The 12,493-nt window shown below is 46.8% G+C and overlaps 5 protein-coding genes and 1 non-coding gene across 6 annotated transcripts; 4 read left to right on the top strand and 2 right to left on the bottom strand.

Moving 5' to 3' along the window:
- Window positions 1-95: 95 nt before the first annotated feature.
- On the bottom strand, window positions 96-4,521 carry FOMMEDRAFT_108186 (dihydroxy-acid dehydratase). Its single transcript, XM_007266726.1, has 29 exons — window positions 4,491-4,521; window positions 4,370-4,429; window positions 4,305-4,317; window positions 4,220-4,244; window positions 4,121-4,164; window positions 4,037-4,064; window positions 3,948-3,970; window positions 3,816-3,895; window positions 3,736-3,761; window positions 3,665-3,677; window positions 3,569-3,608; window positions 3,504-3,512; window positions 3,416-3,449; window positions 3,200-3,370; window positions 3,045-3,138; window positions 2,910-2,989; window positions 2,772-2,841; window positions 2,636-2,708; window positions 2,478-2,578; window positions 2,130-2,424; window positions 2,053-2,072; window positions 1,880-1,985; window positions 1,815-1,821; window positions 1,663-1,758; window positions 1,377-1,582; window positions 1,124-1,325; window positions 407-1,064; window positions 256-346; window positions 96-202 (listed from the first exon to the last, which is right to left on the bottom strand). Exons 1-26 carry the CDS (start codon window positions 4,508-4,510, stop codon window positions 1,296-1,298), a joined length of 1,764 nt encoding a protein of 587 aa, XP_007266788.1. The 5' UTR covers window positions 4,511-4,521; the 3' UTR covers window positions 96-202; window positions 256-346; window positions 407-1,064; window positions 1,124-1,295.
- Window positions 4,522-5,126: 605 nt separating this feature from the next.
- Window positions 5,127-6,832, top strand: FOMMEDRAFT_156448 (FAD/NAD-binding domain-containing protein; the record flags this gene model as incomplete). Its single annotated transcript, XM_007266725.1, has 9 exons — window positions 5,127-5,155; window positions 5,215-5,420; window positions 5,473-5,544; window positions 5,598-5,959; window positions 6,011-6,040; window positions 6,078-6,251; window positions 6,303-6,392; window positions 6,444-6,494; window positions 6,545-6,832. The coding sequence occupies 9 exons, from the start codon at window positions 5,127-5,129 to the stop codon at window positions 6,830-6,832; spliced, it is 1,302 nt and encodes a 433-aa protein (XP_007266787.1).
- Window positions 6,833-6,982: 150 nt separating this feature from the next.
- On the top strand, window positions 6,983-7,065 carry FOMMEDRAFT_t39. Its single transcript has one exon. It is a non-coding gene; the product is annotated as a tRNA-Asp (tRNA).
- Window positions 7,066-7,351: 286 nt separating this feature from the next.
- FOMMEDRAFT_156447 (uncharacterized protein) lies at window positions 7,352-9,041 on the top strand (the record flags this gene model as incomplete). The annotated part of the gene is made up of 8 exons (XM_007266724.1): window positions 7,352-7,443; window positions 7,517-7,617; window positions 7,684-7,862; window positions 7,924-7,930; window positions 7,990-8,109; window positions 8,161-8,241; window positions 8,300-8,659; window positions 8,725-9,041. The coding sequence occupies 8 exons, from the start codon at window positions 7,352-7,354 to the stop codon at window positions 9,039-9,041; spliced, it is 1,257 nt and encodes a 418-aa protein (XP_007266786.1).
- A 113-nt stretch (window positions 9,042-9,154) lies between these two features.
- FOMMEDRAFT_85615 (uncharacterized protein) lies at window positions 9,155-10,486 on the bottom strand (the record flags this gene model as incomplete). The annotated part of the gene is made up of 5 exons (XM_007266723.1): window positions 9,155-9,424; window positions 9,487-9,579; window positions 9,630-10,015; window positions 10,045-10,331; window positions 10,371-10,486. 5 exons carry the CDS (start codon window positions 10,484-10,486, stop codon window positions 9,155-9,157), a joined length of 1,152 nt encoding a protein of 383 aa, XP_007266785.1.
- A 607-nt stretch (window positions 10,487-11,093) lies between these two features.
- FOMMEDRAFT_28662 (uncharacterized protein) lies at window positions 11,094-12,493 on the top strand (the record flags this gene model as incomplete). The annotated part of the gene is made up of 2 exons (XM_007266722.1): window positions 11,094-11,099; window positions 11,159-12,493. 2 exons carry the CDS (start codon window positions 11,094-11,096, stop codon window positions 12,491-12,493), a joined length of 1,341 nt encoding a protein of 446 aa, XP_007266784.1.

Raw genomic sequence — 12,493 nt, 5'->3', positions numbered from 1 at the left:
GTTGTGTGGATAATGTGTATTATTTATTTCGGGAACGCGGCACCAACTTGTTGCTTTTATGCGCTCAGCGCGCCAACGTCATCGGGCCAGCACCCCAGCTGCGCACACGTTTCTCTATCTTTTAATTGTATTTTATCCCGTCCTTCAGGGCATCGCTGAGGGTTGTACTTCTTCTTGAGCATGCCTGCTTTCCGGGGCACAGGTATGTCACTCGTTTATTGATGGCGGTTGGCTAGAAAGCTGACATTCTTGCAGGCGAAGGTACAAATAATGAATATTACCAGGGCACAAGCACACTTCAAGCTCGCGCAGAGAACTCTTCTGAAGCCGCAGCACTTCCAAATGGGTGCGTCGTACTACTATTCATATGTATCGAATTCCGTACTGAAACGTATGCTTGTCTCAGTCAGAAGGCCCTTACGCCTATCATTGCAGGTGCAATTTCCGGTACTTGCATCGGCGTTGCATGGCTCGTTGCACTCATCGTGATACTCGTGAAACGTTTCCGACGAAAACGACGTTACAAGAGAGTGGGACAAGGTGGCAAATTGTCGGAAGAGGAGGAACAACGCGCAGCTGAGTTCATCGTACCGCCAGACCCAGCTGTGCTACAGGGAAGCCACCTACCTGGCGAGCGGATCGTTGTACCGGAGAAACAGAAGTGGTGGAAGAGGCGGCGACGATCGAAGTCTTTGAGTCGGGAGAAGGGCAAGGCAAGGGACGAAGGTGTACCACCCAGAAGACGACATACGTCGGCACCCGAATCTCCTTCTCCACGAGAACAAGACGAACAACTAGTCACTCCAACTATTCTCGTGCAAGATGAAATGTGCGCATCTCCACAAAGTGTATCAACACCGACGCATCCTGCTTTCCATCGTTTGTCGACAATCGTATCCGTAGCGATGTCCCAACGATCTTCTAACAAATCTCCTCCTCCAAACGGAGATGCTTCGAGACGAGACGACGTCAACGACGTTGACTTTGTCTCTAATCCACCTGCCACTACTAACGCCAGTCGGGAGCATACATACCCACCCTCACGTCGCTCGTAACGATTTATGGTATGTTTGGCGTTCTTTCCATTGTTAGCCCGTCACTGCAGCTCATGCCTTCTACATAGAACGTTCTGCTATAATCACATCTAACTTTATATTCGGGTGCTATCTCATAATATATAACCGTTTTACTTCGAGGATAGGATTGATTGTAATCCATACTATACAAGACTTTGCATGAACTTTGCACTTCACCAGAAAGCGTTTCCCTCCAACGTTAATTCGTCTGGAGGTCCTTCAATCACAATATGCACCAACACTCGCGGGCTGCAAAAGCTTGAGAACGCATAAAGAAGGGTCCTTCACCGGATTACTCACCTCAACATCTCGAGCGTAGCGTAATAGCACACCTCGCTTCACTTTCAGCGGGTGTTCAGCTGCTTCCCATTCCTTCTGGCGCTGAATCTTCGTCTCTTCATCGACTGTCCAGTCGATCGTCCGTGCCTTCGCATCGACAACGATTTTGTCGCCGTCATGGACCAGGGCAATGGGTCCGCCGACTTGTGCTTCAGGTACAACATGGCCTAATTTCGCACATTACGTTTTTAGCCTCATGTTTGAGACATGCGGAGAGGTGTTGTTGAATTCTAAAGACTTTAGTTACCTATGATGAAACCGTGGGACGCCCCGCTGAACCTTCCATCCGTGATCAAACAAACAGACGAACCGAGTCCCGCTCCCATTATCGCACCAGTCGGCCCTGTAGAAATAATCACGCTGAGCTCATAGAAATACACGAGACCGCAGAGGGCTCACCAAGCATCTAAGAAGACGGTTAAAGTGATCACAAGGATTACAAGGAAATAATTTATCAAACTTACCTCTGGCATCCCTGGCGCACCTTTCGGCCCTTGGTATCGGAATATGACGACCGTCTTTGGGACGATCTCACCGGCGGCAAGGGAAGGATAGAAGTCATCGATGCTGTTGATGATCAAGGGATATGATGAGCAAGTTTTGTTTGTACAACAAGAAGTATTGATAAACTCACTTGTCGAAGCACTTCGCCGTACCCTACGAAGTCAGGTCAGCGGCAATTTCGGTCACTAAACTTCAAAGAGTGATGCTCACTTCAAAATGATAGCCTTCTTTACCCGTCAATTTCGCTACAGCAGTCCCAGGGCAAAGGCTTCCTCTCATAATTGTAATATGGCCAGTTGATTTTATCGGATTCTCCAACGGCCTGACAACATTCTGAGTTTCGAAGTTCAGCTCTGGGATATCGGCCAAGTTCTCAGCCAAGGTTTTTCCCGTGACCGTCATTTGGCTGCCGTCGAGCAGGTTGGTGTGAGTGAGGAGATATTTCATCACAGCGGGGATGCCCCCTGCTCTATGCAGATCTTCCATATAATACTTCCCGGACGGCCTAGTGGTCATTATTATTCACAGAGTGACATGTTGAGTTTGATAGTTCCTTACTTGAGGTCAGCCAAGAATGGGGTACGATCTGCTATCTCCTGGAAGTCATTAATGGTTAGGTGGATATCCGCCGCCCTTGCCATTGCAAGAAGATGGAGGACCTAAAGGACCCTTATTTCAATTTGAAACGAGGAAGAGGAAGAGGAAAACCGATATACGGAATTGGTGGATCCTCCTATCACGTTCGTCACCACAACGGCATTCAAGAACGAATTTCTCGTCAGAATATCCCTAAAGTATATTTGCAACGTTGTCAGGACCAAGTCACTAACGGATGATGCGAAAGTTCGGAACCTTGGCTTAATGTCCTTTTCCAGTAGAGTCTTCAAATACTTTGCTGCTCTTCTGCATTCTTGCATCTTCTCTGTAAGTGACATTAGCCTTATTAGCAAGTGTCGATTCAGCTATACTGTGGCCTGTGTAAAAACGAGCCTGGATATTTCGCTGGAATGCCGGAAGAATACGGTAAAGTCATTCCGAGGACTTCGAGAGCCGTGCTCATCGTGTTTGCCCTATCACGCGCTTCAGCATCGAATCTCTGTTTCAGAGTGAAGCTTAATAGCTCACGTATACATGCCTCCGCAGGCACCTGCTCCAGGACATGAATGTCTCACAACATCGAACCTCTCTTCGTCCGTGATCTTTCCGACAGTATATGCACCTGTATTGTAGCCACAATAAGCAAGACCGACACACTCAGTATCTACAACAGGCAAACGAACCGAATGACTCGAAAGCGTCAGATATATTGGCTGTATCACCCTTCTTATACCCCAGTGCAGGACAGTCTAAATGCCTTACGCCAGCCTGGATAGTTCCTCCGTAAATAATGACGGTAGGGCGATTATGGCGCGCTGCAGCCATGAGGCACCCGGGCATATTCTTGTCGCATCCTGAGACCCTGTTAGCAATTGTTAGATATCATTATGGGATCATACCTGGTATTGCAATGTTCCCGTCAAAGTGTTGTGCCTGGGGTAGATGATTGTTTTGTTTCAATCTCCATTAAAACCACACTTGACCTACCATGACAACCTTGACAGACAATAAAAATCAATCGTAAATTACTTGAGCGACTGACTATGACCTACGGATTCGATCGAGTCCGCGATCAAATCTCTGCTTGGAAGTCTTCAAACACAAGATTTAGCATTTATTGTCTACATTTGGGTTTATGATCGACTTACGAATAGTGCATTCCTAGAACAGACAGTATTCAGAGACATAAACGACCACATATGACTTCAAACTCTTTTACCATCGTTTCCTTGAGTAATGCCATCACTGTTTTAATTTCATGAAGTATTCTGTGATTTTCTTATCAATGGGAAGGTGCACCTAATTCCGATAGTATTGAAAATCAATCCCACAAGGCCTTCATCTTCACAACCCTTCTTTACTTCTCGTGCGAGATCAAGCTACAACCTTTTAGTCAGAAGCATGTAGACGATACAAGAAGAACGGCAGTACTAAATGCGTGTTGCAGGGGTTGCCTTTGATAGGAAAAAGTTAACTATATGCGACGAGAACCAGAACTCATCATTTTATGGAGCACAGACCTTCCCACCACATAGAAGAAATTCCAATCTATTGTAAGAAATAAATCAACCCTTTGCTTCGCACAGAATAATTTCCATTCTTACTTGCGCCTTGTTCATATCTTCATCCGATAGGCCAGCAGCGTAGACTGTTCACGGTTCACTTCTTGGGATTGTCTCATTGTGAGAATAATCAAAGCTCACGCATAGCTTGAGCGCCACCGAATGTCTAGCGGATCACGGATTTAATTGAACTGTGCCGATAGAGCGGAGAATAACTCGACGTCACCTTGTTTTGAGTCCTTGAAAGAACGCCTCAGCCTTGGCCAAAGATGAATACATGGCCAGACTTACAGATAACTCGAGATTTTATTTAGCCGTACGCCATTTGAGTCTGACTTGGGGATACTGTGACTATGAATAGATTTCAGTCAGCTTGGAATATTCCAGTATCGTGAATAGCAGCATTGTTTACATCTGAACACCTGCAGACATGTTGAAGTTCTCTCCAAATCGTCTTAGGGAAAGGATTGACTTGGCAGACAGGAGAGACGCAGTGCTTTTAGCTGCAATCCCGATAGGCTTCGGCCCGACGGCATTATCGAAGTAAGGTCATGGGTTATGGACACTGAAAAACGTCGATTATGATTGGCGACGCATTATTTCCATAGCCCGAAACACATATTCAGCAAAACCAAAATTTTCAGCCGTCCCGTTGTATTTGCCCTGCAATCGTCGAGATGGTAGGTAATCAGCAAGAGGCATTTTATGTAAAGATGGGTCAATGACGTTCAGAGCCAAACTGGTGCGCAGATCTAAGTCTCTCGGCAAGGGGCGGTTCTTCTATCTGAACCTGGATTCTACTCTCATGTATGGAATCATTAATTTCCCCTCAATAACTGGCTATACGTCAAGCGCTTGTACTCTTATAACTCTATTAAACAGCGCTAAATGGAGTCTCCGGTGGCCGCACTTATCACCCCTAAGCACACGTCTAAACGTGACCTGGGAGTTCACAGCCCACACTTGTAGCTACTCTCTTCCCTTTCTCAAGTACATACTGTTCTACCAGGTGTACCAATAGTGCTGTACCCACGTATCTGACGAGAAAATGTCACCGAAATTCAAGGTTGCAATCTGGTTCGTCTATCTAAGCTTTCTATCTTGAGTTAATCTGGATCTCTGACCGCCTTGATTAGCGGAGGAGGAATCAGTGGTCTTTGCCTTGCCGTAGCTCTGTCAAAATTTGCAGATATTGAATTTCACGTCTACGAAGCGGCAGAGCGTTTCAAAGAGATTGGAGCCGGAGTCATGATATGGACGAGAACGTGGACTATTCTTGAGCTTATGGGCCTTGCTGAGGAATTCTCAAGAATCGCGCACGCACCTCCAGACGGCTCTCTTGGTAAACGCGCACTTATTTGCAAGCTAGCGCTGATGCTCATGTCCGTATATAGGCGTCGGATTTGACTTCAGGAAGTCCGACCAATCAGCGGAAGGGTTCCGCTTCCATCTTGTTGAAGTTCCCCGTAAGTACCCACTAAACAGCACTTATCGCCCTTATTGATGCGTGCGGGATGAGATGGCTGTATTCGCTTCCATAGGGCGGACTTCCTCGATGTATTCGTAAACAGTCTTCCAAAGGGTGTCACCTCCTTTCGGAAACGACTCTTATCTTACACCCCTACTGACAATGGGATTACCCTCTTATTCCATGACGGTGACAAGGCTATATGCGATCTTCTGGTTGGATGTGACGGGATAAAATCCGTTGTTCGGAGCCAGCTATTTGAGTCATTATCTGGTAACGATGAACGGAACTTACGTGGTTTTATTGATCCTGTTTTTACTGGCATTACGGCATACCGTGGCCTAATTTCTGCTGATCGACTACCAAAGAATAAAGACGGAAGCCCTCACAATGCAGTAGAAAGGCCCATGATGGTATGCAATAAATCACTGATACGCGACCAGTCGGTTGACTATAATTCACAGTATTGCGGGAAAAGCAAGGCTAGTGCTCCTGTAACTATCGAGTCGTCCAGGACTCAACGTCATCTAGCATGTCGTCAGCTATTCCATTGCACAAGGGAAAATCGTCAATGTCATCACGTTCGCATCCGACAGGCAGAAGGAGAATTCGGAATACAAAGGCGCTTGGGTATCAGAATGCTCAAGGCAAGAGCTTCTAGATTGCTATTCAAACTGGGAACCTGAAGTTCAGACCCTGCTACAGGTATGTTGTAATTCTAGAATGCTGGCATTGCTTGACATGTCCAGAATTTAGTTTATAGAGAAACCTACCAAATGGGCGTTACACCACCTCAAGCCGCTTCCTACCTACGTATCGGCCAACATTGCGCTTGTTGGAGATTCTGTACGGTGAATACCTTTTCCGTCTCGGTAAATGACTTATGACGCCGTTTAGGCGCACGCTATGCTTCCCCATCAAGGCGCTGGCGCCGGGCAAGCTATCGAGGTGAGATAATTCCGCAACTGACAGCGGATCGCTACCATATCGTTTATTAGGATGCATATGTACTAGCTCAGATTCTAGGAAGTTCTATGTGTACTCGGAAGACCTTGGCTTACGCACTCAAAGCATACGAGTATGTCCGTCTCCCGATGGCAAACGACGTTCTGCAAGGTTCAAGAGACTCAGGCTTGATGTATGAATTTGACTATCCAGGCCTTGGAGAACACTATGCTGCCCTGGGGCCAGTTATTCAGAGCCAATGGGACTGGGTGTGGGCGAGTCATCCTGAGGAAGAAGTGGGAAAAGGGATAGCACACTTTAGAGCAAGTCTTCAACAGTGATAAAAAGTAATTTGCTCTTGCACTTTGTACTTCTTGCCTTCTTTGAATTGTGTATGGACTCGGGACGGAATAAGCCATTAATATAACTTTTTTTCGGATACGATGGCGTAGTAAAAAGTTGTGAATAATACCATTCTGTCACTTACCAAGTCCCTGGTAGTATATCGGCTGAGTACACGCGCCTGTCACTGTGATGAACGCGCGAGAGCGGGGTTCGACTCCCCGCCAGGGAGATTTATTTTATTGTTGTATTTTCTTGGTTTATTTATTGAATAATTTCTTTGCTTAATATTTTTTCAAAAGCAAAACATCATATATCTTTATTTTGCATAATTTTAACTGAGTCTAAGTTATCTAACAGTTGGTGGCAGGCACATGGTTGTATTTGACTCTGTTTGGCAGAAGTTGATTTTGTGGTGAGGTCAGCTGATCAATACAAGGATGGCAACAGTCTCAACAGCAGCCAACAACTGACCAGTCTCCTGTTGGCAGGTGCAGCTGAACCCTCACTGAGTAGAGATGTCAGACAAAGGAGAAATCGATGAACTGGAATCCGACTACGGAGATGCTGAAGAATACGACTCGAAGGACCCAAACGTGTTCCAAATAAGGTATGCAGAGAAGCGCTCGTTCAGTATGTTTCGATCTTCTCAATGGTTCGCTATGTCTCTTCTTCGAATTCAGAGATCCCTTACCTCCGCCCTCGGCATCTGTATATACAACGCAAGAACTTCATCAGCTCATACACGAAGGTCACGTTGATCTAAGTCCTCCATACCAAAGAGGTGTGTTGGGTCTTTGACTAAGTGGTTCTATGTCATCATGGTTGATTTATCCTTGCTTGAATACAGCCGTCGTCTGGAGCAGGGAGAAGCAAATCACGTTAATAGAGTCGATATTTAGGAATTTTTACATTCCTCCTGTGCTATTTTTCGTTCGGCCCGAGTCTGATGACCCTGATCTCCCCTTGAGAGTGTGTATGGACGGAAAACAGAGACTGTCGTCTATTCAGGCATTTTTCGATGGCCAGGTATGTAGTTATCTAGTTATCTACATGGTAGTGCGTTCAGTACTGAATTGGTTGTCTTTAGATTCCCTGTGAGCTCACTCTTACTTAGTTTCGCTGTTGGGTCCACTGACAGACACAACCACCAAAGACAGAGACCCGGTCACGAAAAAGATGTTCTACTACACCCTACCTAGTACTCAAACCGGAAAGAAACTTCTAATACCTCAGAAGTTTAAACAAGACTTCTCTTCAAGGCAGATTACTTGCGGTACGGCTGTCTGTTTGCATTGTTCCATTTATTGCTCATTATCAGCTACAGTGGAGTTCAGAGGCATTGAACCTGCAATTGAACGCGACATTTTCCAAAGAGTGCAACTCGGAGTTGCCCTAACCGCAGCCGGTAAGTCGGACCGTATTACTACACATCTTATCCGTTGACAAGATATTTGTTTTTTTAGAGAAAATTGCGGCTATATCGTCGCCGTATGCTGACTGGATAACTGAGCTCGACAACAAACACATTCGTGGAGTTGACGATGGCTTGAATGTGGTCATCAGATGGGACGCAAGTCGAGGAAAGCACTTCCTATGTATTGCGCAACTTGCGTATTGTTGCGAGAACCTACCCAGGCGAACGGATCCGACAACTCAGAAGATTACGGCATGGCTACACCGGGTCGACGCACCAGGAGAGCAATTCAAACAGGAAATGGACCAGGTGCTCAGTAAATACTGGCTCATCGCGAACTCCGACGAGCTTAATCAAGCGTTCACTGAGGTCAAGCAAATTGTCGCACCGGTCGAGTTTGTATTTATTGGTATGGTGTCTAAATTGGTGGTCATATTCACAGAATTAACAAAGTCCTTTTAAATTCTTTTACAGGCGTCCTTATTGGTGTCCTACAAAACTGCAGTGACTCGATCATTGCAGAAGAAGTTCTTGGTATTCGGCAAACTGTTCGTGCGGTGCACAAAGACGTCCGGGCAAATAAAAGCGTTGCGACGACGTTATGGGATTACATCGAGCAGGCAGCAAAGCGACGTGGCATCAACATGAAGGACTTGAACTCGACTGCTGTCACCAATGGCACAAGCAACGGGAAGAAGCGAAGGCGAGATGCCGGAGATGATGAATACAGGTCCACTCCGATCAAAAGCTTGGGTGCCAACCCGAAAACACGATCAAGGGCTGGGAAGTGATGAAGGACTGGCTGGATTCAAAAGCTTTCATCGTCATAGTCTTATAGAATACCTGTCTGGAGGACTAACTATGTACATAATGCCGGACGTTTTCTTCTACATTACCCGTGTAATTATGCTATCGTTCCGCCCCGGCTCGTATACCACGTCATGCCGTCTTTGTCTGTAATACTCCTCGCAAATTTCATGAGTAATTTGTCCCTCTCCTTGCTGTCCACTGCAATGTCGTCTAAGAATGGCGTAATATCTGCTGCCTTCCATCTCGTCTGGACAAGGAAGAGTTCCGAAAATCGATCCGCCGGATTTATGGGGAGTTCCGATGCAGGAAAATATGACAACATTGGGTTTGTCGTTGCTGACTGGTGAGAAGTTATAAAATTGCCCTGCAACCGACGTTCAGTAATTTAAATCGTCAAGCAATGGGAATGAGAACGGTAATTTTTACCTGCAGTAGTGTTAAGTCAACGCATTTTTCGAATGAGTCGCCTGCTAAGTTCCTCCATTTGCTCAAGAATTCATTTCGGTCGACGAGAGTACTCTAAAGTAGTAAATGAGGATAAGTTTAATATAAATCACTGATATACTTACTCGATAATTGCTCAGGACGCCGATTCCAAGCTGCCTCACCACCGCCCCAACGTCCATAGTCCATGTCTCCGACTGTAGAGTCGACGAACGGACGGTCCCGAACCACGACATGACTTGCTTGGGGATCTCCGGAGGTATTTCATGATCTGATTGCAAAGTCTCTACAATGTCCATCACGGACACCGCATCAGGTGGCAGAGACAGTGAGACCATGGTATTGAGCATAAGCTCAAGAACGTTATTCAGATAGCTGGGCGTCATCGGACGGAGTTCGCCTTTGAGGACCAGAATATGCATATCTCGTAAACCAGCTTCAAGCTCAGTGTCGCTAGCTTGGAGTTCAGATTTCACATCTGTGAGCAGGCGCCGTTCACGAACCTGTCTAACTTTCTTTAGAGAAGGACGAGGGCTGGACAGGTGAAGGTACTCACTCGATCATCCGCGTCCTCGTCATACTCACAACCCCTTAACATACCGCGCAGCCTATGCATCTTCGCAACTGTAGGCGATAGTTCAAGGATTTGTTCTATATTTGCCCGTATGATGGCGTCCCCGCTCTCGTCATTGCTTGGTGGAGTCAAGACACAGAATGAATTGGATACGGAGATGGCGCGTATGTTATATGTCTTATCAGCGGTACATAGTACCGCATCGTCGTCATCTCTCCCACACATTGTTATTCTAATATTATTATACATCAGACTCATGTCCGGAACGGCGACAGCATGCTAACAACTCAACTGAGTTTGTGTACCTTCCTGGATAACTTCCAGAAGCTCTTTGGGCAGTTCCATTAATCTATATCGACCTGCACCCGGCTCGCTTTGTGGTGCAAAGTGAAGAGTGTATTCAGCCATGGTGAAGTGAACGGAGCAAGGACGTGATGGACGCGATATCGGATGGTCGAGACGCAAAAGACGCGTTCATTCTAACGCGTCTGTGGCGTGAGAAGGTATTATTAAGCGTGAAACATGAGTATATCTGCAGGATCACTTCACAAAGTCATTTCGTCTCATGAACGACTGCTTCTGCCACGTTGCGACCTGCATGTCTAAGGCCAGTCTGTCTTCGGATGCTTTCAACTTCTGTTTGAAAATCAATGATGCAAATCTTCTCATAATTTTCTGGCTACATGAACAATTCTGGGACGGACTGAGTGAGACTGGACTTGTCGACAAGTCAATCAGTTCAATTGTAAATGAGTCTCAGGAATTCTCAAATCTAACATCAAGAAATAAGACCAATGAAGTGACCCATCTTGTGCGCATCACCCTGCTTGCTGCCTGCCGACTCTTGCTGTCCAGTATACGCGTGTGCTAGTCACTTCAAGCAGGCTAGGGCGCCTTAAAGGCGAACGGGCGTACCTCTCCTCCTTCAGCTGGTCCGACTGAAAGCTCCTTTGCTACTCTCTGATTAATCTCTGTTATCGGTCGTCTGTGACACCGTGGTTTATTGTCAGATAAAATGATGGTACGTATATAAATTTCAAGTTGATAATAAAACGTCCAATCCTCATTTCATATGTGCAGGCTCCCCAACAACATGCGCAACCGCAGAACAGTGTTAGCCAGCCGAAACGACAAGCTCGCTTTGCTGGTCGTCTAAGCCCCCAGCAATCTCTTAAGCGGGCCATGCCAGTGATCTCTGAAGCACTTCGGACGAACCTCCGTAGTCGACCTCGTGAAGGCGCACCGAACGGATCACAGCAAAATGTGTTCCGACCGAAGAGCGGAGCAGATGCTTATCTTTGCCTCGATCAGAGATTGGGGACAGATTCGTGTATCAGGGCGTTTGAGCCGGACTCACGTTCGCAGAAACCTTTAGTTGATTTACCTCGCTCCGCGACTCCTGCTAAAAAGACAGTGCTACCGATTGGCAGCTCTATGGATAGTCGACAAGTACAGTCGGATGCAGAGACGGCGCCAGGACGGAAGACTGCAGTTCAATTTGCAGGATCGAGGATTCAACGACCGTGCATGGCTACACCTGTGAAGTCTAACGATAAATGTGAAACTGCTACACGAGTACGCCTTCCTGGTCTTGTCCTAAACCGTCAAGTCAATACTCAGCGACGAAGACGCCTATCCAAAGCACTTCCTGCCCTCCCACCGCCAAGTCCATCGCCCTGTCCGACATCTTTCAAAGAGCCTCGTCAACATACTCCAGATACGTTCCAGAACAACAGGAGCAGAGTCCTGCAAGGCCGTGGCTCTACCGGTACTAAACCACTAGCCGCTCCTCCGATGGAGACTCACTCCGGAAACTCCGAGAGCTCTTCCGGTTCTTCGTATGATAGTGCAGAACATACATGGAACGCGATAAACTCAATGATGGCTGCCATCGGCGAGGACGAAGTCAAACGCGCACGAGAATCGCTCATTCCTCCGAACACCCGCGCGCCAAGCGCGTATGTAACGTTCCCTCGTATGAAAGCCTCGCGAATGGACGGAGAGGTATCTTCAGACGGGTACAGTTCGACAGTATCCGGTCGGACTATAAGCGGCTCCTCCTACACAGACTCCTCTTCAAGTCACTACCCCTCCCAGACCTTCCCTAGACGACGCAGTCCAATACAATCAATAAAGCGCCGAGCCTCAGAGACGTCTATCTTCTCAATCGTCATCCAGCCCACTCGCGAACGTTCTCGTGAAACGCAGGAAGCACTCATTGGGGAAGACGATATACCGTCGCGCATCAAGGGCATACTCCAATGTACGCACTTGAAGCCTGATTTGAGCATGTCTAGTCGAACGAGCTCCGCATCGTCGGATGAAGCTGGTCTTCACCCTGATCTTGCGTTGACGATTGATGCGTTGCGCAGTGTCTCGGATGTTGAACTGGATGACATTAGATTCGATTCATAA

Source organism: Fomitiporia mediterranea (assembly GCF_000271605.1).
Source record: "Fomitiporia mediterranea MF3/22 unplaced genomic scaffold FOMMEscaffold_6, whole genome shotgun sequence".
Classification (NCBI taxonomy): domain Eukaryota; kingdom Fungi; phylum Basidiomycota; class Agaricomycetes; order Hymenochaetales; family Hymenochaetaceae; genus Fomitiporia; species Fomitiporia mediterranea.
Note: the sequence above shows the minus strand (reverse complement) of the source record. Positions and strands in the feature narration are given on the sequence as shown.

Excerpts from the sequence above, each read along its gene's own strand:
- FOMMEDRAFT_108186 (XM_007266726.1), bottom strand. The coding sequence starts at position 4,510 with ATGTCTGCAGGTGTTCAGAT. Across the intron at positions 3,371-3,415 it reads CGGGAACATTGCAATACCAG|GATGCGACAAGAATATGCCC; the intron begins GTATGATCCCAT and ends ACAGGGTCTCAG. Across the intron at positions 2,842-2,909 it reads CATTCCAGCGAAATATCCAG|AGAAGATGCAAGAATGCAGA; the intron begins GCTCGTTTTTAC and ends TGTCACTTACAG.